The 25407-nt window shown below is 42.4% G+C and overlaps 3 protein-coding genes across 10 annotated transcripts in view; 2 read left to right on the forward strand and 1 right to left on the reverse strand.

Annotated features, from left to right (window-relative positions):
* The first annotated feature begins 73 nt into the window (after positions 1 to 73).
* On the forward strand, positions 74 to 8599 carry ADAL (adenosine deaminase like). 3 transcript variants are annotated; one of them, XM_015872591.2, is made up of 10 exons: positions 74 to 171; positions 1987 to 2117; positions 2515 to 2575; positions 3332 to 3419; positions 3947 to 4028; positions 4885 to 5011; positions 5711 to 5791; positions 6294 to 6432; positions 6837 to 6937; positions 7623 to 8599. In XM_015872591.2, the coding sequence occupies exons 1-10, from the start codon at positions 124 to 126 to the stop codon at positions 7812 to 7814; spliced, it is 1050 nt and encodes a 349-aa protein (XP_015728077.1). In that variant the 5' UTR covers positions 74 to 123; the 3' UTR covers positions 7815 to 8599. The 3 variants fall into 3 exon arrangements, with proteins under 3 accessions (XP_015728077.1, XP_015728078.1, XP_015728079.1); XM_015872592.2 differs by lacking the exon at positions 74 to 171 and adding an exon at positions 193 to 356; XM_015872593.1 differs by lacking the exon at positions 74 to 171 and having other exon boundaries at positions 1987 to 2127.
* An 805-nt stretch (positions 8600 to 9404) lies between these two features.
* Positions 9405 to 16921, reverse strand: LARP6 (La ribonucleoprotein 6, translational regulator). 4 transcript variants are annotated; one of them, XM_015872587.1, is made up of 4 exons: positions 16600 to 16701; positions 14422 to 15709; positions 12364 to 12556; positions 9405 to 11743 (listed from the first exon to the last, which is right to left on the reverse strand). In XM_015872587.1, exons 2-4 carry the CDS (start codon positions 14544 to 14546, stop codon positions 10673 to 10675), a joined length of 1389 nt encoding a protein of 462 aa, XP_015728073.1. In that variant the 5' UTR covers positions 14547 to 15709; positions 16600 to 16701; the 3' UTR covers positions 9405 to 10672. The 4 variants fall into 4 exon arrangements, with proteins under 4 accessions (XP_015728073.1, XP_015728076.1, XP_015728075.1 ...); XM_015872590.2 differs by having other exon boundaries at positions 14422 to 14521; positions 16600 to 16689; XM_015872589.2 differs by lacking the exon at positions 16600 to 16701 and having other exon boundaries at positions 14422 to 14521; positions 15561 to 16486.
* A 398-nt stretch (positions 16922 to 17319) lies between these two features.
* LRRC49 (leucine rich repeat containing 49) overlaps positions 17320 to 25407 on the forward strand; it is a 42305-nt gene continuing 34217 nt past the window's right edge. For 2 of the 3 annotated variants that reach the window (XM_015872581.2, XM_015872583.2), the window contains exons 1-7: positions 17320 to 17512; positions 17696 to 17758; positions 18179 to 18266; positions 19034 to 19225; positions 20651 to 20750; positions 21786 to 21989; positions 23341 to 23407. In XM_015872581.2, coding sequence (XP_015728067.1) covers positions 17453 to 17512; positions 17696 to 17758; positions 18179 to 18266; positions 19034 to 19225; positions 20651 to 20750; positions 21786 to 21989; positions 23341 to 23407 — 774 coding nt within the window. In that variant the 5' untranslated portion in view covers positions 17320 to 17452. The remainder of the gene's footprint in view (positions 17513 to 17695; positions 17759 to 18178; positions 18267 to 19033; positions 19226 to 20650; positions 20751 to 21785; positions 21990 to 23340; positions 23408 to 25407) is intronic. The other variant, XM_015872582.2, reaches the window with a different exon arrangement.

The raw sequence follows: 25407 nt of genomic DNA on the forward strand, positions 1-25407 counted from the left end.
GTTGTGCTTTCTATGAACTCTGATCCGGGCTGATCCCGGCCGTCCGGAGCCGCCGGGCGGGCCCTGCAGGGCGGTGCGCCGCTATGGCCCCGCCCCGGGCCGCCCCCCAGCATAGGCGCCGTCATGGCGGCGGAACCGGAGCGGAGCTTCTACCGGGAGCTGCCCAAAGTGGTGAGCGGCGGGGCGGCGGGACGGGCCGGAGACCTGCCTGCCTTCGGGATGGGGCTGAATGTCGTGGTGAATGGAGTCAGGTCCAGCGGGGGACCACCAGCGGTATCCTCAGGGCTCAGGGTTGGGGATGGCCCGGTGTTATATCTTCATTCATGGTCTCGATGAAGGGATTGAGTGCACCCTCAGTAAGTTCGCAGCTGACACCTCGTTGGGAGGATGTGTCGATCGATCTGAGAGTATCAAGGCTCTACAGAGGGATCTGCATAAGCTGAATTGCTGGGCTGAGGCCAACGGGCTGACGTTCAACAAGACCAAGTGCCGGGTCCTGCAGTTCAGTCACAGCAACCCTGTGCATTGCTGCCGGCTGGGGCAGAGCGGCTGGGGAGCTGTGACAGGAAAGGGGCTGGAGCTGTGGGCTGACGGATGGCTGAGCACGAACCAGCAGTGTGCACAGGTGCAGGGCAGCCTGGCTTGTATTGGAGACAGCGCAGCCAGTAGGAGCTGCAGGTGATCGTCACTCAGGATGCAGCTCTGGTGAGGTCTCAAGATCTTAAGTCTTGTGTTCAGTTTTGAGTCCGCCTTTACAAGAAAGACACTGAGGCCCTGAGTGTGTCCAGAGAAGGGCAACAAAGCTGTGAAGGGTCTGGAGCACAAGTGTTATGGGGAGCAGCTGAGGGAGCTGGGGTTGTTCAGTCTGGAGGAGGTTGTGGTGAGGTGGGGATCAGCCTCTTCTCCCATGTAACAGTGATAGGATGAGAGGTGATGGCCTTAAGTTGCACCAGGTGAGGTTCAAATTGGATATTAGGAAGCATTTCTTCTCAGAGAGGGAGGTCATGCATTGGCACAGGCTGCCCAGTTAGGTGGTGGAGCCATCATCCCTGGGGATGTTCAAGACAGGGGTGGATGTGGCACTGAAGGACATGGACTAGAGCAGTCACACTAGATGATCTTAGTGGTCTTTCGAACATAAATGATTCTGATTCTGTTCCATGCTCTGGAAGGTGCTGTGTCTGTTGGCCGTCTGCTTTATTTGCAGCTTTTGTAGAATGTTCTTCCATTTAAAACAGTTGAGCTGAGCTTTATTTTCTTTATTTTGTCCTGTTTACTCCAAAGCTACCCAAAGAAGTCTGTCCCTGATAACATGCTCCATGTTCCAAAGGGTGTGTTTTAGAGCCTCTGTGCTATCTCTGGGTGCGTGCTGCTGCATCTTATCGGTGTTGCAGTTCTGCACTTCCAAAACAGCCAGCGGCACGTACTCACCACAGAGTTTGGTTGTTGTGGATTGGAGTTGTGCATTGGTTGAAGTGATGAGACCCCTTTCCTCTGCCTGGGATTGTAGTGCTTTAGGAATCCAAAATGTAATAGCTTATAAAATTAAAATCAAATTTTCAAGAAGTTATGATTTCAGTATTTTCCAATCAACGGCTTTAAGAAATACTTCTCCAAATCTACCTCTAAGAAGAGTGGAATGCCAGAGGGTTCTGTGTAGCAAAGCCTGTGCTTTGCAGATGTGTTTTAGAGTTTGGAGGGCTCTAAGGAACTGTTTCATACCTCAGCAGCCAAGAGACCATAAGACAGAGCTGGGATCTGTGCTAAACACAGCCCTCGTAGTGAGAGGCAAAGAGGACAGACTCTGCTGTGCTGGTGAATGCTAATGTGGGGAAGTGATTGTTGGCCAAACATAGAGATAATTGCTATTTTCAAACTTGGAGTGAAGCAGCAATACAGGATATGTGAATGGTAATACAGAAGTAAACATAGAAGCTCTCTTTCTCACTTAAACACACACAATGTGTTTCCTCCCCACCCCCTTAGGAACTTCATGCTCATTTGAATGGCTGTATCAGTTCTTCAACTATGAAGAAACTTATGGCCCAGAAGCCAAACCTTCAGATCCAGAATGGAATGACTGTGATTGACAAAGGAAAGAAAAGAACCTTAGATGAGTGAGTAAACGTGCGTGAGATCAACATTTACCATGTACCTTTTAATTAAGTTGCAAACTTAATTGTGACCTTGTATACTGACTGCAGATATATATGTGATATATGTTTAGTAAAAACCATTAGGTTTTGTTATCTAGTTGTACTTATAAGGTACACCTTAAGTATTTGGAAAGAAAATGGAAATCTCACAGTGACATTAATGATTTCTGTTGCAAATGCGTCAGCTTCTGAAACCAGAAGTGGCCCTTAAGGTGGTCTTGGTTGCCATATAAACAAAATTCAGTGTGCATTTTAAGCTACAAGCTGGTTAATTAACATGGTACAGGTTCTCACAGCGTAGATTTTAATATAAGTGCTCAATTTACTGTTCAGTGTTTATTTTCTGACTTTATTTTAGGTGTTTTCAGATGTTTCAGATCATCTATCAGATTACAACAAGGACTGAAGATATTTTACTGGTATGTCTGTTAAAACAGTTTCAGACAAGCAAGTGATGTGCAAAGCCAAGGTTTGTTGGTTCAATTCTGAATAACAGTGGTATCCATGAAAGTCCCTTCAACTGGAGGACAAAATTACTGGTGTAAAATACATTAATTTAGAAATACAGGATTAAAATAATATTTCCCTTTAATATTTTTTAAAAGCAATGGACTTCTAATATGGTGGTCCTTATTACCACTCAGATACTTGGACCGGTAGTGCCTTAAAAATGTGACGCCTCTTCTTCAGTAGCAAAGCTTTGATTTATTGTAGTCACTTGTTTCTTCTTTGTCTCATTTATATACTAAAGCTATAGAGCTAGAATTGTCTTTTGCTTACCTAAGATTACAAAATTAACAAGTGGTTGTGTGATCACTATAGTGGGAATAAAGTGATGTATCTTTTTACTCATCTAAAAGGATTTCTAGGTGGCCTGTTAAATTACAAAAAGATACAGGAACTGTGAAAGGGTTTGTAAGTGCACCAGGTGAGGAGTGTTCTCATTCAGACATGGAAATGCTTGTTTGTCATAACTCTCACTAGTATCTGTATGGGAAATGAAGGTTCTTCCATGGGGAGTATTTCCAGGGTCAGAGAGCTGGAAACACATTCGTCCTGAAAACTTTTAAGTGTTCCATCCCAAAAGATAATTGGATCTCATTTAGTTGTAAAAGAGAGTGAAAACCATTACAACGGCTGTTTTAATGATATTGAATGCACTGTTTCTTAACTAGATAACTAAGGATGTTATTAAAGAATTTGCTGATGATGGTGTCAAATATCTGGAATTAAGGAGCACTCCTCGAGAAGAAAAGTCCACAGGTATAATATGCCCTTGTTGTTAATCCTGTCTGATGTGCTCTGAAACTTAGTGAAGACTGTGTTAATAAGAAGGCAAGTCAAATTCACTTGGATCAACTAAAATATAGAAGTAAAATGTAGTGATGTAAAAATGTCATTTTACTGTTACATTTTTGAGGGAAAAAAAAGATGCATTGGTTATAATTCCATTATCCAAGAATTTGAGTTACTGCCTTCAGTTGGGCATTTGACTGTGCTAATACTTTCAGTAGCTGATATATTTTATTTTTACAATTCCATCTTTTTTTTTTTTCTTTAATGTTATTTAATAGAAGCGCATAAGAAAATTGCTTTTGCAACATCCTGATTCATAATGTTGTTTTATTTCTCTTAGATGCTTAGCAGGAGGTTAATTAGTACTACGTAAATTAGAAAATGATGGAGAAGAATCTAAGGTGCAAAATAAGCAGTGAGGCGAGAGAGCTGGTTTGCAGTGTGATGCAATTAATTCAAATATGTTGATTCCAAATGTGTGCCTGTGTTTGTAGGTATGACCAAAAGGATGTACGTTGAAACTGTACTTGAGGGTATAAAACAGTGTAAAGAAGAAGGCTTGGATATAGATGTAAGGTAAATGAGCCCATAGAGTGCCTCTGTTCAAGGTTTTGTTTAGTCTGATGCTCCATCATGGTTTGCAGAGAGGTTTACAAAACAGTACAGAAAAGATTGTCTAAACCAGATAAATTATATCTTTATATTCATGTATGTATCTTTTAATTAGCATATGGTTTGGCTAATTAAATCTTTCTTACAGAAAGTCACCTTTGTAATGGAACAGAAAGTTAATTTATATGCTAATTTAATTTTTCATCTTCATTTTTACTGATAGAGAATGAAACTGGGTGCAGCTTTTCAGCCTTAAGGCTGCTCATTCTCTGCAGTATTTTCAGGAAAGGCAGCGTTTTGAAGGAAAGGCAGTGAAGTCTCTTTTTCAGAGCCTACTTTCCTAGCAAATGTTTTTGCTGGATTAGCTCTACAGGCAGCCTGCAGTAAAGGAGAGGTTTTTAAAAGGATCAGAACAGTTTTACAAGGTGTCACTTGTTGCTTATGGGCAGTGAATCTACATGCCTGGTTAAAAGATTCTCAATAACAACCTGTTAGATTTGTTTCTGAAAGCTGAGTTTTCTTATTTTTCATGTGTTCCTTTCCAAGAGCTTGCTCTGCTGGTACTGCAGGCAGCAGCAGAGCAGTAAATTGTTCCCTGCCCTCCTTCTCTCCATGGCTACTGCATTTCACAAGCTATTGTATTTATCCAGTTGATATCCATCTGTGCTTTACGACCTTTGTTCTTTGAACAGCTTGCAGTGCAAATGCTCTCTGTTGTCACCTGTGAAGGAGGTGAAGTGCCCTTTGTATTGGTGTGAGATTTGTTGGTCTCCTGGCACTATGGCTTATGTTTTACTGAACCTGTACATTTCTCTCCAAGATTATTGATAGCAATAAATAGAAGAGGTGGTCCAACAGTTGCTAAGCAGACTGTTAAACTTGCTGAAGAATTCCTTCTTTCCACTGATGGGGTTGTAGTAGGACTGGACCTCAGTGGTGATCCAACTGTAAGTTTTTGTTTTGTTTTGATCTGTCTTTGAAAATGAGTATTTAATGTTGAGTAGCAGAAAGCAGTTCCAAGGATACTTTGTTCTTTTAACATTTTGCTTTATGTTTGTTGCTTGTTTGAATTAATTACTCGTAGTTCTGATGCCACATTAATCCCTGTTGCTGTAAGTGAAAGACACTCTTAACAAAGAATCAAAAGATTGTAATGCTGAAAAAAAGAGTCACTGGAAAGCAGTGTTTATCTGGGAAGTGTCTCTTACTGGATTGTCCGAGTAGATTGGCTGGATTTAGGTGAATTAAGTACTACAGCAAGTCTGCACAAGTATACATTTTGATTAGCTGCGCCTAGTGGTCTTTTGGTATCAAGAAAGCAAGAATATTTGAGGATAGCTGCTGAACTGAAATGAAATAGCTCGAGGTGACAGTTATGGAAAGGTTATCAAAATCAAGATGTGTGAGTGGTCAGTGCTGGGCATCACCTGAACTGCTGAAGTAAGGCTTATTTGTCAAAACTGCACCTGTATAGCACAGCGTTATCTGCTGTGCAGTAGTCTAAAGTGGGGTAGTGGTGAAAGAAAAGTAAGCACGTGTAACTGCAGTGGAGCTAAATATTTTGGTATTGCTGGAATTCTTAATCATATGATGAGAGAAGTCTGGTGAAACTGGATGTAGAATGACAATGCTTTTCTATCTTCAAGGCAGGGCATGGTCAGGATTTTTTGGAACCCCTCTCAGAAGCAAAAAAAGCAGGTCTGAAGCTGGCATTGCATCTCTCAGAGGTAAAAGGTTTTGTTATTTTAGTCCTCTGTAATTCCTTTTTCATAAAAACCCGGAGGAAGCTGACAGTAGCTTCTGTGGGCTTTGAACTTCTCGTGAGAAAGCAGTAATGGTTTGGGGCATTTTGACCAGAGAAAACAAAGATAAATCTTCATTACTCAGCTCTGAGTAGGAACTGTGGAACTGTTCCTTGCTGATTTGATGCTTTTGACTGAAAGTACTTGGGAATTTCAAATAGAGGTTATCTGTTATACATCCTTTTAAGATTACGGCTTTTTTGTTTAAGAATTCGTAGTTGACAGTCACTTTCATACCTTCTTTCTTTCTTCTTTCAGGTTAGCAGTGCAGATATTTAGCCTCATTTATGCTCTGTTTTGATTAGATATGCTATGGAAATAGAACTTGAACTTGGTTGTGATCATTTATAGAACTTGAACTCGGTTGTGATCATTTATTATGTTATTTTATGCTGCTTTAATGGAATGTAAAATATATCCTCCCCAGATTCCAAATCAAGAGGAGGAGACCAAAATTCTCCTGGGCCTGCCTCCTGACAGGATTGGACATGGAACATTTCTCAACTCTCCAACAACTGGCTCAGAAGAGTTAGTGCCTCTTGTTAGACAGAATCATATTCCTCTTGGTAAGGAAACAAGAAATCACTTGGTTATCCCTGAATTTAAGAATATCATAATTACTGCTGATTTGTCTTTGAAGGCACTTGTATCTTTTACATATTTGTGGCAGCAAACAATTGGTGTCTCAGATGAAAACAAAACTAAATCATAACCCTTAGTTACTGTGAAGGGCTGTGTGGTGTTTGTGTGTGTGGCTTGCAAGCTCCTTGTGTTTTACACACAGCCAGTAGTTAAGAAGAAAATGGCTACAGTGGGCTCATCAGAAGATCTTACAAAATATTTGAAGCATTGAAAATTAAGAAAACAATTGATTTCAGTTTTCATTTAGAATGGAAGCAAGCCCAGTAATGTGTAGAAAGTATCTTTCAGTCTAATATATATCCTTGATTATTCTTTTTTTCTTCCTTAGAACTTTGCATGACATCAAACATCAAAACTCAGACGGTGCCTTCCTGTGACAAGCACCATTTTGGATACTGGTACAACATCGGACACCCCGCAGTGCTTTGTGTAAGTTTTTTAACCAATTTTTTAGAGTAATGTTGGAGTATGTCTCCTTTTATGAATTAGAGCTGAGTTACTAACAGTTTCTGTCATTGCAGCCTACCGTCTGCTTATAGCAAATCATAATATTCCATCAGAGAAATGTCAGTAGTAGAAATGGCAATGCTTAATGTTAATCTTCTTTTTATTGTAAAGCAGGAGATTTTCCTTATGTGGATAATCAGCAAATTATGTTCTCAAATATTTTTGTATTGACAGATTTCACTTAAGCCAGGATTGAATGTTTTTAAGCTTGCGCTTAGATCAGTATTTATTGTGTTGAATAAGGCTTCTCAAATTCTCTTGAGTTCTCTCTCCACCTCATGAAGGTGCCAAATACATGGCAGGATTTTACACTCTACCATCCTGTTGTAAACCATGCTGTACAGGCCATCTTTCAGCCATGTTTATAGGAAATAATATTTTCTGGGTAATTTATGTTATAGGTTATAATTTGTGTTTAAGAAATTTATAAGTGATTTATTGCTTTGCCCTGTTTTCAGTCACAATTAAGGATGAAATGATACTTAATAGATGGAAGAACTGGAGTAAAATGTGAAATATGCCGAAGTAAAAACTGTTGTAATGTGTAGTCAAAACCCTTTAACTAATTTAACTAATTTAAACTTTTTCTCTTTTGATTTAACTCCAGACTGATGATAAAGGCGTGTTTGCAACAGATCTGTCTCAAGAATATGAACTGGTTGCAAAAACATTTAATCTGACTCGCTCGCAGATGTGGGATCTTTCCTATGAATCAATCAACTATATCTTTGCTTCAAATGGAGTGAAATCAAAGCTGAGGGAACAGTGGTGTAAGCTGAAGCCAACTCTGTTTGTTTAATCAAACAACTGCTGTAAACAGCATAGGAACATTAGCTTAATTAGTTGGTTTTTAAAAACAAGGGTTGTTTTGTTGTTTGCTTTTTTATAGACAGAAATCCCTGGCTTTAGCCTTTTCCAGACATTAGGCTTATAAATCCTGTCCACAAACCATGCCATTGAAAAGAGAAGATAGACATGCTCCCTTTGGTAGCAAGGACAGGTGTGAATGCCCTTTCATGATTGGGAAGAGCCCTAAATCAGTGATTAAAGTTCCAAATATATCATCATGCAGCTTCTCTCTGCTTGATCGGACATTGAAAGCAAATAAAATACTTGGATGGAATACATTGTCTTACTAGAAACATCAGAGACTGAGAATAAAGGGGCAGTTGTCAGGGTTCAAAGGCTGTGTGTTGGCAGCACTATGCCAAGCCGTGTGGGTATGGGTTGTGGATTTGTTTCTTCATATTGGTTTTAAAACAAAAGTTTTAAGCTATTGATTGAATGTGAAAACAAGCTCAGGGAGAAGGAAATATTTGTCTCAAGGGACTTGAATACTGCATCTGCTTTTGTTGGCATGCCTGTATGATGGAATCCTGCTGTGGGTTCTGCGGTGTATTGGAAGCGCCTATGGGTGCGCTCAGTACCTATAGTGTTTAGGCAGAGATTAGAATCTTGAAAGCCTTAGCAGATGGTGAGTGGCTTGGAGGAAATGGTCTAATTCTTGAAATGCTCTTTATAATTTCTATTTGATTATTGTAAGAAGCAATAAAAATACTTCGAGCGCGCATGTTTTCAAAACAACTCCATCATCGTGTGTGTGTGTGTGTGTGTGTGCGTGTGTGTGTGTTTGGGATGTGCAGGACAGGGATGTGTCGCAGGGCAGCACCGTGTTTGTTCTGACAGCAGAGGGTGCTCGTTCATTCAGGCCGTGATCGAACGTTTGTACATCTGTACTGGGGTACTGAGATAGCAAAATATGCATGAACAGCGGCGTGCAGCTGTGTTAGGTACTATATTGAGTATCCCTGGGGAGCGTTGGACGTACCCCAAGAGCAGGTATTTGCTACCTAAAGCAGTTTTGTATTGATTAGTTACATGAGGAAACTCTGGGCCCTGCAAGGAATCCTGAGTACAGATACAACGCAGCAGCTGTATGGACTTCTTCTGTCTTGGACTTTTTTTTAATATAAATTTGGTGTAAACAATAGAATGATCACGAGGTACAGTGCTGTACAGTTACTGCATCCAGCCTTTTTCTCTCATGCAAACATCCAGTACCTCTGGGAATTTTAACCTAATGAAATATTATGTACACTTCCCAGTATTTCTGCTTAATTGATTTCTGGGTGTCTCCAAAACATGGCCCCGTATCAGTTGTAGTCCTGATAAAAGCAGGCTGGCACGTGGTGACACGTGGCTGCTGCACAGGTTCATGGTGACAGGTTATTAGTGAAGTGGGGCTGGTCTGGATGCACCGTGAGATGATGTGGTTATACATAAGCTAGAGTTAGAGAACTGCTCATCTGATGGCTGTGTGCTCACCTGTCTCTTAGAAGCTTGCAGATATGCTGTTGATTTAACAAGTAAAACAAAAACAACAACCAAATACCACATAATTTTTAATAATATATATGTATATTTTAACATATATTATGTATTTTACAATGCTTTTGCCAGTAATCAAAGTCAGGAGTCAACTTGGGGGATTCCATTTGTGTGAAGTCAAAGGAAAATATTAGAAAAATACATGTGGGCAGCTGAACAATGATGCACAGAACTGGTGATCTCTGCCAGTCAGTCCTGGCAACGTGTTACTGCAGTTATTTACAGCACAGAGTTCTACCCCTGAAATTAGAAGCAGGGGGAAGAGGGCGCGTTACTGAATGAACTGTGAGTTCTGAGCAACTATTTCTAGAATCTCTTACATTTGAAGTGAAAAAGCAGCAGATTTAGACCAAGTTAATATTCCGTTTATTTCCATCTGATTACACGAGATAAAACTTACAAAACAGCCTTCAATGCTTGGAGTTTTCACATCACGGGAAAGCAAGCGCTTTGGTCCTGTTAAACAAGTGACTTGGGAGGTTTGGACAAGCAGGGAGCAGCTGCTCACTGGAGTACATTGCTCAGTTAGAGACAAACCCAGAAGGTCTTCAAAACTTACATTTGTTAGGATTTAAGAGGAATTCATACCAAGCTTATTGTAATACAACTGCTGAGCAGTAAACATTGGCAAACTGCTTTTCAGGTTTGCAAATAGTGTCATTGTGTTAATGATCCCAGATGGTGCTTCAGTGTTCAGGCATTTCAAGCGAACACATGAAAAATGCAGATAAGGGAACTGCAGTAGGTAAGTGTGTAAATGGCTGAAGTACTGGAGCATCTCATGGGAGAGGATGAGAGAGATGAAGCTGTTCAGACTGGGAAAGGCTCAGGGAGATCTCAACAATGTATTTTAGTATGAATGAAGATGTAGCCTGGCTCTCCCCAGTGTTACATAGTAAAAAGAAAAGGGGCACAAACTGAACACAGGAAATTCTATCTGAACATATGGAAACAATTTTTTTTTATTGTGTGTGTGTTTGAATGCCGGGGTTGGGTTACCCAGAGAACTTGCAGATGCACAGAACCCAAGCGTGGTGCTCAGTGACCTGGTGCGGCTGACCCTGCTCAAACAGCGATGCCTTCCAATCGTAACTATCCTGTGATTCTATGAAGTGAAAATACAAATATACAAATGATAAAGTCTCAGTGTGAATATAAAATGTTTAGAAATTAAATACTGACTCAACTCAGTCACTTAAAGTGACAGTCTTTCACCAGGTCTGAAGAAAAGAACTTGACTAAATGGTGATATTATTTTTAAGGAAGGATTTATTCATTCTTCATGGCTTTCCTTCTTTCACAGCCACTGTGGAATCCTTTAGTGCCATCAGGACCTCTGGGCAGCCGCAGCACCCCTACGGGTAGACCATCTGCATTTTGTATTTTCCGAGCTAGCATGGGGCTACTGACCGGACTCTTCTCTTGTGTTGTAGTCTGAGCTTTTCTTCTCTGTACCCAAGGACTACCAGACGGTGTAATGCTGCTGTCTGAGGAATAATCTGTGCATTTTCTTGGAATTTCAGGACTAGTGCTCAGGTTGAGTTTGCTGTCTTCAGCCAGTGGAGACTTTTTGGTCACTTTCCTTAGAGAGGATGGACTGTTCCAAGGACTTGATCTGGGTGATACGTTAGGACTCAGATGGTTGTTTGGGTGCACGACGGGACTCAACTTGCTTGTAGTACTTGTCACAGTATTTCTGCGTCCTGAGAGTGGTGATGTAGGATTACTCTCTGGCTCAGAAGAGCTATTTGCTGATGATTCGTCACCAGTAAACTGAAGTTCCTCAACTCTCTTGTTAAGGGATCTAACTTTCTTCAGACTCTTGTTGTTATCTTCATCACGGTTCTTGTCTTTAGGGACTTTCTTCTTTGGAGGTTTCGTGCCGATGAGGACAACTTTCATGCCAGTCTCTTTCTTTTCAGCACACATGAATTCATGAGCCTGCACAGCAGCATCTACTTCTTCAAATTCTACAATTGCACATTCCTGTGTTCCCATTTGCGTATACCGACTGCTGAACCTCCTGATATCAGGGGGCAGATCCCTACCAGGCTTGAGAATACGAACTGATGAAATTACACCAAAATTTACAAAAGCTTTGAGGAGATACTCCATTACTTTTTCTTGTACACATCCATTTTCTTGTTTGTTAAGAACCTGCAGTTCAGAAATCATGTGGATATCATACACAAGTAACATCCTGGTAGGGAGGTTTTCACTTGGAAACACTGGAACTGGTGTATTTCTTCTAACCTTTCTGTTATCGTCGTTGAGCTCAAGCATGTCTGAGTACTTCAGTGCGTGGGCCGTGGTTCTCCAGTCACGGGTAAGGTGTTTCACCTTGAAGACAGACACAGGTTAAACAGCACACCTGATCAAACACACATAAATTGCATTAATTTTGGTACTGAATAGCTTTGCAAAGATCGACAGCCCTGACAAAGTACTTAAAATGTAATTTGAAAACCGTTACATGCACATACATGGGAGCTCCAAATGTGAAATAAATACAACCGGAGAACTATGAATAAAAACCACCTCAACTTAGAGTTACTTTAATTACTCAATAACTTCTAATTCTTGTTTGGTTTTGGGCTCTCTGTGCTTTTGCCAAGGCCCTTCTCAGAGACAATAAAGTAGCTCTACCAGGATAACTGAATTACTCGTGCGTAGCTGATCTAGAAATGAATCTCATCCTCTGTTCTGCTTATGATGCCTCCCTGCCCCCAGAAAGAGAATTTAAAAGCGCAGTCCTGTAAATGCCTGTGATTTCCCCAGGCCGTCGTGAAAGAGTTGAGAAGTGAATGCTGTGGATGAGAACAAGCCTCACCACCACATCAAAACCGAGTCAAAGCCTCAGAGAGGCAGGTAAAAAGAAGACTGTAGAACTGCCTGTAGAAGTTCTTTTCATCCCTCTTATATATCTTTGTAAGAAAATTACTTTTAAGAAGTTAACTTACTTTCTTAAAAGAAGTGAGGAGTTTGACACTGACGTAGCCCATCTTATTTCTTCTCACGTGCTTTAGAAGGAAGGCGTCTTTCTCAAGGTTCTCATCTGAGAAATAATATTCAATCTGTGCAATCAACTTCTGGATCAGGTCATTTTCTGGTGGTTTCCAGTTCTGGTCAGAGTCATCATCATTTTCCCCGCCACTGAAAAACAGATAATTTGATCAATAGGACCAATAGGACTCCATCTCTTATTAACAGATTAAAAGAATGAAACAAAAAACAAAGTGAAAATGAATACCCATAATGTCAGTTTCCAGCTTCTTTTATAGATAGGCAGTGGATAGGTAGAGCCCTGTCCATCTGAGGCAGGAGGCTGGCTCAGATGATGCTTTCCAGTCAGCGTAAGGAATCAAATTCCTGAGCTCGTGCCAAAAGCTGATCTCAGTGTGGAACAATGACACATGTTTACAAGTGTCTTCAAAACGCTGCCGGCTCAAATCTTGCACCAAAACAAGAAATGCAAGTGCACAGGAGCTTACATCTCTGCTGTGGCAGCATTTGGTTTTTCAGCACGAAGGTGTTAACATTTCTGTGCTCCATGAGTATAACAGGGAATTCATGTTCTAAACTGATGGAACCGTATTTTCTCAAGCATTTTCACTTTCTGAATGCAATTGGTGTCAGCAGCCAGTTTCCAGTGAGTAATGCAGGCTGACAGGACTGCTGAACTTTTTACAGGTCAATCCTGCAGTGTCAGAGTAACTTCACTGGCTGTTTACTGAGGGACTGGAGCTCTCTGTAGTGTCAGATTAAGGACAGTGCCGTGGTAGTGGTTCACGTGGTATCCCTCAGGAATAGCTGTAGGCAGGTTGCTTAAGAGATCACACCAATTTCCTGTCTCCCCCTGCCATGCTGCTGTCTACGTATCTGTGCAGCGTAGAGCACTGCCCAGAATTCTGTCCTAAGAAAAGATCTTGGAGCCATGGAACTGAGACCAGCTTGTTGCCACATCCCATTACAGCCACGTGTTTGTTGCTGGAATACAAACAACCTTTTGAGCTGCCGTCCAGCTCTGAGGCAAATAGCTCACCCACACACTGCAGCCACAGATGTTGTTATAAGAATTATAATGGCAGTCTAGGAGATGTTTGGGGCTTTTTCCAAAGCTATGAGCTGTCTAGTTCTGCTGTGGGACCATCACTAAAGTTCCTACAATAATAATAATAATAATAATAATAATAATAATAATAATAATAATAATAATAATAATAATAATAATAGTAATAATAATAATCCACTATGTTCCTCAGTCCTTAAAAAATCATGTAATTGCTATTGTTCAGACTGTACTCTCATATACCTCAGTGGTAAAAAGGAGGAGCCATTTCCTCAGTTTTTTCTTAAAGTGGTTTTTGCAGAGCTTGTGAGATTGCTGAACAAGAGGGAGCAGGCTTCACACTGGGGTGCCCTGAGGGCAGCTCTGTAGGCAGGCAGAGGCTGCAGCCATTTCTTGTGGGGACAAATTAGAACAAGGTCCTACTGCAGGCTGATGTGCTGCATGGTGCTGAGCTGCCCACACCATTGAGTTGGCAGCAGAGCCCACACTGCTCTGGTCAGTGGGTTCTGCACAGGGAACATGCTGCACTCCCAGATGTGACCGGTTACTGCAGGCTTTTGAAGCTAGCTATTTATTTATGGCTCTTCCCCTGGGCAACAGCTACACACAGCCAGTCTGTCACACAACCCTAGAAATCCCGCCAGAACCTCTGTAGCCACTTAAGGAGGTCGGGCTTCAAAGGCTGACAGGAGTGAGAGCAAAAGAACCCAAATTTCAGTCACTGGAAAATGCTGGAAGTGGAGGGTAACAGATGAAGTTGTTATTAAGACAGGAAAAAGACTTCAGTGGCCTCCAGTTGTTGCTGATTTGAGAAGGAAGGAAAACAAGGTAAAGTGATCATTTTTCATTCTCTCACTCCACAACCTCTCGTCTTCCATTCACTGTGTGCAGAAATCACGTGAGTATGTCAGCACTTTAACATATCCACACTTTGCTAAGTAGAGCTTACCTTAAGTACAGGATGGAGCTTACAACTTTTACAGGTTTTATTAGTACAGACATTTGCAGGTATTTTGAAGCTTCAGATGGAAAGAAAATGCAGCATCGTGCTTGGAAAAAAAAAATGGACTGCATCAGTTCTGTTCTTACAGCGTTAACACACGGAGTCAGGGTGACACATCTCAGCTCTCTAAAACATTAAATATCAGGCACACTTTGAACTGTACACCATTTCTGTGTTTGGCAAACAGTTCAGCTTTCACAAAATCTTCAGGGCTCTTATAGCAGCTGTCAGTAATTATTGTATTGGGAGCTCCCGTTCCTGCAAAGGTGGGAATTGATAATTAGCTGTATGTTAACTCCTATTAATGACCAACTGGTACTGCCTGCAGGGGGGGGTATAACTCTGAAGGCTGATTTGACGATGAATCCATGCCAGTCAGCACCGTGAAAAAAAGTGGTGTTGTATCTGCATAGTTTTGGGGTTTAAAGTATCAAAACTCACAAATAACATATTAATGAAAATGGAATCATTCTGACACCTTTGCTGAATCTAGAGAACAGCAGTGTTGCATTAATAAGCACTATGTGGCAATATAATAAACAGTTCCAACAGCAGGCTCACTCAAGGCAGTGGAAATGTGTTAACGGAACCAACCGGTACCAGCAGGTGTGATATAAACTAGCAGGACTGATAGCTGCAGATATCATTAAATCTCAATTTTGATTGCAGAACTGATATCACCATTCAAATCTTTCACCTTTGAAGGTCGGATTCCCGTGTATGGCTGCACTCAAAAGACATTTAAGTTGGGCAAGAATTATCTTTTGTTATGTGTAGAGGAGCAGCTCGTCCTTCTAAAGCCTGTATATTTTTGTGAAGTACCTGGCAGCTGAGAGACTGAGGAACAAACACCCTAAATATTCACAGGACTCCCCTAGAACTGTGGTGTCTCGACCATGTAGGATGGCTTTCATTTTGTAAGCAATAAGAAGACAATTCTGAGTAGTGCTGGAGCTCAACTAGGCTGAAGCTGTTCATTCCCAATGCTTGGGTAAATCATTTCCTATCCAATGCTTCATCCCCATATGTAACTTCTTAGCTAAGGTTATATGCAAAGGGCAGAAGCAGGTGTCAATTCCACTCACCGGCTTTTGGTGCAGAGCCTTTACAGTGCTGTCCGTGGCAATACCTCTGGCTTTCCCTGGATCAGGGAGAGGCCATTTACAAAAAGGCCACCTCCAGCAGAACTGAACATATCGGCATTGTCTGCAAACATGTCTGAAGACTGTGCCTACTGTAGAGGATTAAACAAGTGGTGTTTAAGAGTTATCTGCTACATGTTACAAACTTGAAAATATAACTGCACCTTCTGCTAGTGTGAGCTGGGGCTAAAAGCTCATAGACATACACAACGAGTCAGAGCGATGCTCTACTGTTACTGCTGGTATGGCCTTATGGTGACATCCTGTTTGAATGTTACATGACCTGCAGGCCAGCTCTGCTCACAGTGCTCTGTGCCGCTTCCAGCAGGGCTCACACCACTTACTGAGTGCAAAGCAGAGCGTGCACTCCAAAAACAGGCAACTGAGAAGGCTTTGAAGGTATCACTGCCCTCTGTGGAACTCGTCCTCATCCAGGAGCAGCCTTACTCCTCATTTTGTCAACCTATGCATCATTAAAAGAATAAATCTATTGATGAGTTCATACAAATTGGCCTCAGTGCTGTACCCAAGAGCATCTGCACACACAGTGCTTTCCCGAGGGCAAGCTCTGAATTTCCTACTGTTCAAACTCAAAATGCACGTTCTGAAGCCCTTGCTAAGGTTGGATGCTCACACGGTGCACTGCCACAGGTCCGTGCTCTGCTGATTTTACCACTTCAGCACAGAGAGCACTATGGGCGTTATCAAACGGTGAGTCACGGAGTATGTTATAAGGCGGTCCGTTATTTCACCTCTGAGCAACTCGTGTCCAAAGCCCCAGCAAAATCTGCTGGTTCACGTGTAAATTCTACTACAGAACATCTATATGGTTTCCTGCCAAGAACAAACACAACAACCACCACAACCCTCAAACCGTAACTCCCGGCCGGGCCGCAGCTGCGGGGTGTCACGGTGTCACATCCAGTCCCGCCCCGCACCGCCGCCGTTGCATCAGCCGCGGCCCCGACCCGTCCCGTCTCACCTGGATCTCCCGCACCGCCCCGACTCCTCCTCGCTGCAGCTGCCGCCGCCACGCGCCGCCGGGCACCGCGCTCCTTCCTCCTCCTCCTCCTCTTCCTCCGCGGCCACACGGATCTGCACGGGGCCGCCGCTCGCTGCGAGTTCCGGGCGGGCGGCCCCGAGCTCCTCCGCCCCGTGCTGCCGCTGCGCCATGGCGCCCCGCTCCGCTCCGTTCCGCTCCGCCCGCGGCAGCGCTCCCCGCGGGCCCGGTCCCGCCTCGGGGCTCTCCCTCCCCGCCGCTCCTCCTCCCGCTGGCAGCGCCGCCCGGCGGGGCTCAACCCGAGCTGTGCGGGACGGCGCTGAGCGTGAGGGGAGCGCGGCTGTAGGGCCGGGAACGAGGCGGGGAGTGGTGAGGAAAAGGAGGGTGTTTGTTTTTGTAAAGCGGCTCCGCGTGGGATTCAAACGGAGTAAAGGCTTGAAGAAATGATGACGATCTCGAGCCGCCTTAACTCACAGCCCGTAAGGCTGCGTTGCGGTGGGCTGGTTCTGCTATTAAAGCGACAGCTGCGTTTTCGTCTCATCGCAAATCCCTCTGCAGACATTCAGGGGGACCTTCCCCGTCAGTCAGCCGTGCTGGCGATTAACGGCGCTTTAAGGAAACACCACCACGCCGACCCAGCGCCCAACGCTCAGCACCGATCACACGACGCCCCGCTCCGAGTGGGGCAGCGGTGGCCGTAGGCGCTGTGAGGCGGGCGGAGAACCGCACAACCGGGCGTGGCGTCCGTCATCCCGCCTCCCCGGAAGCGACAGTTACTGCGGTAACGGCGGATTGATTTCCGACAGGGCGGCGGCCGGCGCCGAGCAGCGGGTGGATGGACATGGTGCCCAGCAAGGGCCGGCAGGGCAGGGGATCGCGGGCCGCGCCCGGCCCGGTACGTGTCTGTGTGTCTGCGTGTCTGTGTGTCCCCGCGGGGCGGACGCGCGGTGATGGCGGCGGTTTCACCTCAGTGTGTGAGCGCGGAGCTGGATGTGCCGCCCTTGGAAGCGGGATGAGCCCGCTGTATTGGTGATGGAAGAACGTAATCCTGTCTGTTTTTCTCTCTTCCCGTGCTCAGGCCGGTAGCTGCGGGCTCCAGCTGCTGATCCAGGCATCCGCAATACCCAGTAAAACCAAACCAGTAATTGCTCTTTTCTTTCTTCAGTAGATAGGTGGATTCGTGCAGTTGTGTGCCACGTTTCTGTGCCACATGTCTGTGCTTTCGGATGGGCATTGCCTTTCCAGCAGTGCCGTGGTGGTTTTTAACTCTCCGCCTCGTGTAGCCCATAGCCCTCTCGTGATGTCTGTAGGGTGTGTGAGGTGAAGCTGCTGGGCTGTCCCACAGCCTGCTGTACGTTCAGTGTGTGATCTGTCATGCTTCCTTCTGTACCACTTCTCCTCCCTTGGTTGCAGTGGTCTTTTAGGGCGCTGTGTGTGCGTTGGTTTTTTTTCCCCCTTTGTTTTGTGAGAACCGTATTTGTTCCTCAGGCTGTGTTTGTCTGTTTGAGGACGCTGTTTGCCTTTGAAGACCTCAGTGTTTCTCTCACATGTTTTGTTCTAGTTTGACTTCAGGATAAATAAAGAATCACCATCCCTTCACAACAGACTTCTGCAGCATGACCTGGAAAAAAACTATTCAGGAAGACAAGGTGATGCTCAGGACCCTTTCGGTTTGGTTTTTTCTTTGTTTTTTCTTTGTTCTTTTATTTTTGGGGGGAGGGAAGGTGGTGTGGAGGGGTAGAAGGGAGAAGCTTTTAAATTTCTTCTTATGAGCTAAACAGTAAAGAAAGGCTTTATTATGAGTAGAAAAATGTTACTGTCTTTCATACATGACTGGTTCTCCTAACTGAGCGTGTTATATCCTGAAACTCCATAATCTGTCCTCCTCCTCCCCAGTGCAGATGGCTTTTCTCGTTGTTTTTCTGTTCTTTCTGCCCATAGAGAAACATTCCTTCTCTCACCCACAGAGCTTCAATTCTGTGAGCGCCACACTCAGCTCCCCTGCCCCCTGAAACCACACAGTTCTCAACCGTAACCTCTTGTCAGATGTCTGGTATTTTAATGTATATAGACAAAGTCTGATTCTGAGATGTGAAGGGATCCTCTTGAGTGCTTCTGGCTTTGAAAAGTGAGGTATTTGATGGCATCACTGCTAACTGGTGAAGCCTGGAAGAGCTCTGACACACAGCTCTACTGCTGCTGCTCGCCTGTCATATAAAGGCAGTGGTGGGCTAGGATAGGAGGTGGTTGCTCATTCTTGGCAATGAAATATCTGTATGGCACTTCGTTATTCATCCCAGAATATAATTAAGACTAACAGCTGTTTGTAGTGGGTTGGCTCTCAGGGCTGTTCTGCAATTTATTTTACTATGAAGTATGTTTTAAGTTCTGCAGGTTTGTTTTGTTTGCCTTGCAGGAGACCCGAGAGTGTTGAGTCCTTTGGTGCGCAATAAGCAGCTGTATCTTCCAGTGCCATCCACTCTGACAGAGCTTTCTGGTTTGGAGTTCAAGCAAAACGCAGGTTCTTTATCTGGATTTGGGGAGTCTTCTATACATGCAAAACCCAGATCCCGACAAAGCAGTCACAGCATTAGTTCACATGCTTCGGGTAAGAGTGCGAAGTTCTCACTAGCCTTGTATTTATTTACTTATTATTTGAACTAGGTGTTTAATTGAACAGTCACAGCCTCTAAGATGATTCCTCTGGCTGATGGACTGCATAATTGCATAGTGTGTGTTGTCTGCTGTGCCCGTGGTGTATAAAGAGATCATTGTCAGGAAACTGCTAGTAATATCTTCTAAGTTTTAATGAAGGCATTTAAACATCAGCTTTTTATATACCTTTCTGTAACAAAAGGACAATGATGGGGATCTGCTATGACATTCAAAGTACAAAATAATGGTCTTCTTTAATTCTTTATGTTTATTGTCTTGAAAACCTGAGGCACAAGTCCTTTAACTTCAGCAACAACGTTAATTGATTATTTTTAAGACTCAGAATTTAAAATTCTTTTTCTTTGGCAATTCATTTCACTTTGAATGGTATGTAGAGAATATTGATTGTTACACAGCGTTTTTTTAGAGCAGCTATTAATGAAAAGTTAGAAGGTAGCACTGAAGAGCTTCTAAATCAAATTAAGCACAAACAAACTTTGGTATTTATTTAGCTTTTTTTTCTAATGACGTGTTCTACACAACAAGGAGGTTGCTCTCTGTACAAATAAAGAAATTAATTCTTGCTTAGTGAAGAATTTGTGTTTATTTTCTCCATTAGCATATTCGTTAAAAGAAAGTGCAAACATGGATGATGACTGTGTGTTGTTGAGATGACATACATGCACGATCTATTTCTGACCATTATTTTTCAGTGGGTTGTTCTCCAAATAAGCTAAAGCTTGCCGTACAGGTTGCTGATTTGTTTTTTGTGTATCTTTGATCATTTTCCCTCTTTATCCTTATATTAACAACATGAATATAGCTGGTTGTTTTGTGAACATGTTTAAAAAGGTTGTCTGATTTTCCCTTGTAATGGTGTGAAGCACGAAGCAGTCACAACTAGGAAGTGCATGCACTCACATGTGAAAGAATTCACGTTTCTTTCTGGCTCAGTGGGACTGCTGCTGTGTTTCGGTGCTTTGGTTTTTAATCGGATTAACTTCTACTCTATCTGTGTCATTGTGGTTGTTCTTAATATAGATGGTATCCTCATTAAGTTCAGATGTTGGAATTGTGAAACTAGCGTGCAGTCTTACCTTATGGCAGCACTGGGTAATAAACAAGCATCTACAAACTGTCTGCTTACCACAAATTATTTAAAAATAACCCTGTTGTGTGTGAGCTCAGTGGATGCAGGTTTGCAAGCGGGATGTAAACTAAAAATGGCAGAAAAGAAAACTGGTGGGCCTGAGTCCTGGGTGCAGGCAAAATGCATTTCACGTACTATGTAATTCTTTCAGGAAGAAGTAACTATTAGTGATAGTTATTGAAATGTTTTTGTGGTTATTCATGTGTTCTTTTGATGATTTTCTGATAGATAACACCAATTTTGGGAGCAGTTCATCAATAACATTTCCTGTCTTGCAACGTACCGCTGAGGAAAAAATCCTGAACTCGGATAGACTTACCCTGGAAAGGTGAGCAGGGAGTGGAGTCCAGGCTCAGCAGCTCACTGCTCTTGTGGCTGCTGGTCTCATGGGATGAGTATTCCAGCAGTGCTTGTGTGGTGGTAGGTGTGGGGAGGTGGGCTGCATTTCTTGCTCTTTGTTTCCTCTTTTAGAGGGGACCTGTGTTCCACTGAGGTGTTCTATGTCAATTTCCTTGTGGTAAAAATTCAGTGGTGATAAATATATCCATGCAGCAATCAACTAAGGCAGGTAGGGTTTTTCATTTTAAACTAAGGAGTTTAAGAGCTGAACTCAAAGCCATGCAAGAAGTCTATAGAAAGTTGGGGCCTGTGCCTCTGTTAATTGTAATCTGATGCATTAACTGTAGAGTGTCCGTTTCCTTAACCGGGGCAAAAATAAATAAATAAATAAATAAAGCTATGTGTGAAAACCACATTTAATTGTAAGTAATTGTGTGTATGTACATACACATTTCCATTTATTTTTTTCTGTTTATTGGTGATGTTTATGTAGTCAGAAAAAGTTCAGTGAGGCCAGCAGGATGTCTTTTGGAGATAATCCTGCTGTGAGAATGACCATTATTAGCATCATTTCCTATGTCTTTTAGCTTTCCCAGTAACACCTAACATTTTGTGCACTTATACTTCAAATGTGCAGTTCTGTAACGTAAATAAGCACATAGACATGGTGTGCTTTGAAATCTGACCTCAATAGGTTCCCTTATGTGGAGTCTGGGTAGCACATTGATGTGCTGCATCTGCTGAAATTGTGGTGTGGTCACAGTGTTAATTCTTCAAGTAATTTCCATGTGATGAGGAAATCTCTGATTTGAAGGAGAGGCCTGAAGAAAATGTTGAAAGCACTTCTGCACTGTGTTTATATTTTTCTACATTGAGGAGTTACTTTCGTGTTCCGTAGTTGTCTAATTAGCAAGCCTCTTAATCAAGATAGTATCCTTTTCTCAGTTCAGTTGGAGTGGGTTAGTAAAAGGTTGATTACAAATCAGTTACTTTCATAAGATGCTTTTCGTTGTTGTTGTTCCAGGCAGAAGCTGACAGTGTGCCCAGTTATTGATGGAGAAGACCACCTTCGCCTCTTGAATTTTCAGCATAACTTTATAACCCGGATCCAGAATATTTCCAACCTGCAGCACCTTGTTTTCTTAGATTTGTATGATAACCAGATAGAGGAAATAAGCGGGCTTTCAACTTTGAGATCCCTGAGAGTTCTTCTTTTGGGCAAGAACAGGTAAAATAATCAAACTAGCTTTAAGTGGCCTACTTTGTTACAGGGTAGTGTCTGTAATCCATCTTTGCATCTATTACAGGGTTTTCATATCGTCACGTTGGCTGTGTTAAATGGTGGCTAATAATAGCAAGCTTTCTAATAAGACAAAAAATAGTCAGCTCAACAAAAAATGTAGATTGAGATGGGCTTTCCCAAGAGCCATCTGTCTCGGTCTCAGTGTGCTCTGTAACTTCACTGTGCACAGAGGAAGGCAGGAATTAGACTTGCTAGCATGTGCTGTTTGTTGCCTTACCAGTTCATCTGCAGCTGCTGTGCTGGGCGTCCCCTCAGTTATTGGCTGTAGGAGAGCTGCAGCCAATCTGTCCCCAGCACTTCTTGACCTTCATCTTTCAGCTGTGTATGCATCATTCACTTCAAAACATAAACCAATGGAGAGTGATCTTTTCCTTATCACTAAAATGCTAGTTGGAGAATTTGGGTAACTTCTAATAGTACAGTTTTTTACTGGAGTGTTTGGCTTTTATAGGTGAAATCTCACCTCTAGCTGTTCATTTTGTTTATAGCAAATTTTTGGGTTGTGAGTTGATAACCTAAGTTGCTATAAGGAATAATTTTCAAAAATTAGCTTCAGTAAGTTCTGTAAGGTTTGGAGACAGATAGGAGGAGATATACTTGCCATAAGTCGGGCAGAGTTGCTACAAGAAACTATTTTCTGCTGCTTCTATGCTTGATTTTTAGCTTTTGAAGCAAATGCATAATGCCTGTGATGTTTGATGTAACCAACCAGCAGATGGTGCTGCTGATGCTTCGGTATCCTAGGCCTGGCATCTGAGAAAATGGGAGAGAACAAGAGGGTGTTGTCATGGTGAGATGATGAAGCTGTACAGGTGGAGAAGAAATGAGGCCAAATGCAGAGACCTGCCTTGTCTAGGAAGGGCCAGCAGGGCTGTCAGATTTGTTTTATTCTCAGTTCTTGTTAAATAAATAAATAAATACATTTTAAAACTCGTCACTACAGTTTTGCTTTACACAGGTTGGGGAAGAATTTTTGTCAGTAATAGTAATTCTCACCTTTTGCATAGGTTGTATGTTGACTTCGTTTTCTAGTAGTGCACGGATTCTTTCCCCGTTCATCTTCCTGGAAGAGTGACAGTGCAGATTGCCACTATTGATGACTAGAGAGGAAAGTGGCAATTTAAGGCTTATTTTTTCATTTTTAGGAAGTTGAGAACTCTGCTTTTCTGTTCCTGTTGGTAGGCAGGAGCAGGCAGCTAAGTTTTGTATTAACTTGAAAATGGAAGGTGCTTTTAATCTAGTAAAAACAATTTTTGTCATTATTGAAATATTTCAGAATAAAGAAGATCTCAAATCTGGACAGCCTAAAAAATCTTGATGTTTTGGATCTTCATGGAAATCAGGTACAGTACAATAACTTGATTAATAAGTTATGTAGATAATGCATTTCCCAGTGTCCTTAGTCAAACTGTTGCTTTTTTAAAGGGAATTGCTGGCAAATCTTGCAGCGTCTGAGTTCCCAGAAATCACATAATGGTATCAGCTTGGTCCTCAGTGTAAGCTTTCTTAAACTTGGAGTGCTGTGCATTACAAAAGTTACAGGCTCTAATGCTGAGTAAGCTAAGCCTGGCAGCACTTGCTTGTGCCCATGGAGTAGTCATCTCATGTCAGTGGTTAAAACAGTCATAAAGTCGTAAAAGAATTTAAGTTCTCATTGGTCTTTGCATTGTTTCTTCTGTTGTTGATCTCATGAACCAAGATCACCTATGTACCTGGACAGGACTTGAATTCATATAAGAGAAAAACAGAATCAGTTCACACTCCTTGTATTGGCTTCTGAATGGACTTAAGTCACTCAGTGTCCTTTCAGCTTATTCAGTTTGAGACCGTGCAGCTATTTCTATTGGTGATGCTCAAAACTTTAGCTCTGGAACATATGAGAGAAAGGTTATTAATGATCCTGTCAGAAACAGCACAGGGTGTATATAAGGGCAAGCCAGATAGAGTATTCTTCTGTAAAATAAATCTAAAACACGTGTGATACAAAGTGTTCTGTAATTGAGCTGTTTAACAACATATGGTTATTGTGACTGTGTAAGACTGATGTGTGATTTTTATTTTTTTTTCCTGGATTCTTCTTCTGACAATTTTGACTTGTTATGGTTTCTGTGTGTGTGTTCTTTCTTATATCATTGCTTCACAGTGGGGAATTAAAGTGCAATAGGAAAAGAAAGAAAGGAGTTAGCACTGTAGTGAGTCACTGTTATATGTTATGCAGTAGCTTCACGGCTTCTGTGAATAGCACAATCAATCCAATAGTGCGGAGGCACAACATAGTGTTTGTGTATTCTTCATGAATGGACCACATAAAGACTGCAACTTCTCATCCATTAAGGAATTATTTTCTGTTTCTTCCTAGCTAGTCAAGCTGTGATATCAATACTCTTTTCTCTTCTAGTTAGGTATAATGAAGATGTAAAGAAATACAGATTTTCATAATGCTGTACAATGCTTGTGTCTTGGTTTTAAGTCTGGCTGTTGCTGTTTGTTTGTTTGTTTATTAATGAGTAGGTGGTCTTGTTATTTCATTGAGATTGTGGAGGCTTCGATTACACTTCATATCAGATTTCTGAGGAACCCACTTAATCTACAGAATTGGATTAGAGAACATAGCAATTTCTACAGCAGATCAGTAGAATGAGAAGTGAAGTGTTGATGCATAGCTCAAAACAGTGGACTCTGATTGGTGTTCTGTTGACACGGTGCTCTCCCTCCAACATACAAGATTTTTTCCTTTGATTCTCTTGAGAGTAATGAGGACCAACAGTGCAGGAACAGCCCATCTTGCTTATCTGTCAGTATGAAAAATAATGGAAAGTATGATTTGTGTTATATTAACCAGGCATTTACACATCTGTTTCCTCGGATGGCTTGTGGCACTACACTCTGCTCAGTTCTCACAGGAAGGTTAAAAATAAATCTGTTGTAAATGTGGTCTGTTTTACAATCAGAACCAGTCATGGACAGCAGTTTTCCTTTGTCAGAATGTTTTTCATTCCAGGTAGATCTGATGATGCTTCTATGATGTGTGTCGTGTTTTCTCACAGCTATGGGGAGGGAAGAAGATAGAGTGGCACTAGCAAAGAGCCACAGGTGTGTTGAAGAGGAGTGGCTGAGAGAGCTGAGATGGCCTTGTCTGGAAGAGAGACCACTCAGGGAGGCTCTGCTGCAGTGTGGAGGTATCTGCCAGGAGGGAGGTGCTAAGGTAGAGCCTGGCTTATCTCAGGGGTGCCAGCAAAGGGACAGGAGTCACTGAGCATGAACTGAAGTACAGGAAAGGTGTTCAAACTTATGAGGAGTGTTTCTGTCATGGTGGCCAAGCACAGGAGCATGTTGCCCAGGC

This window comes from Coturnix japonica, chromosome 10, assembly GCF_001577835.2.
Source record: "Coturnix japonica isolate 7356 chromosome 10, Coturnix japonica 2.1, whole genome shotgun sequence".
Lineage (NCBI taxonomy): Eukaryota > Metazoa > Chordata > Aves > Galliformes > Phasianidae > Coturnix > Coturnix japonica.

What these genes read in the sequence shown, in the direction of transcription:
- ADAL (XM_015872591.2), top strand. Translation starts at nt 124, where the DNA reads ATGGCGGCGGAACCGGAGCGGAGCTTCTACCGGGAGCTGCCCAAAGTG. An exon ending in GGACTGAAGATATTTTACTG is followed by an intron (nt 2,576 to 3,331) that starts GTATGTCTGTTA and finishes TTTCTTAACTAG; the next exon opens with ATAACTAAGGATGTTATTAA. An exon ending in TCGAGAAGAAAAGTCCACAG is followed by an intron (nt 3,420 to 3,946) that starts GTATAATATGCC and finishes CTGTGTTTGTAG; the next exon opens with GTATGACCAAAAGGATGTAC.
- LARP6 (XM_015872585.2), bottom strand. Translation starts at nt 16,790, where the DNA reads ATGGCGCAGCGGCAGCACGGGGCGGAGGAGCTCGGGGCCGCCCGCCCG. An exon ending in GGGCGGTGCGGGAGATCCAG is followed by an intron (nt 12,557 to 16,599) that starts GTGAGACGGGAC and finishes TCTGTTTTTCAG; the next exon opens with TGGCGGGGAAAATGATGATG. An exon ending in TCCTCACTTCTTTTAAGAAA is followed by an intron (nt 11,744 to 12,363) that starts GTAAGTTAACTT and finishes TCTGTCTTCAAG; the next exon opens with GTGAAACACCTTACCCGTGA.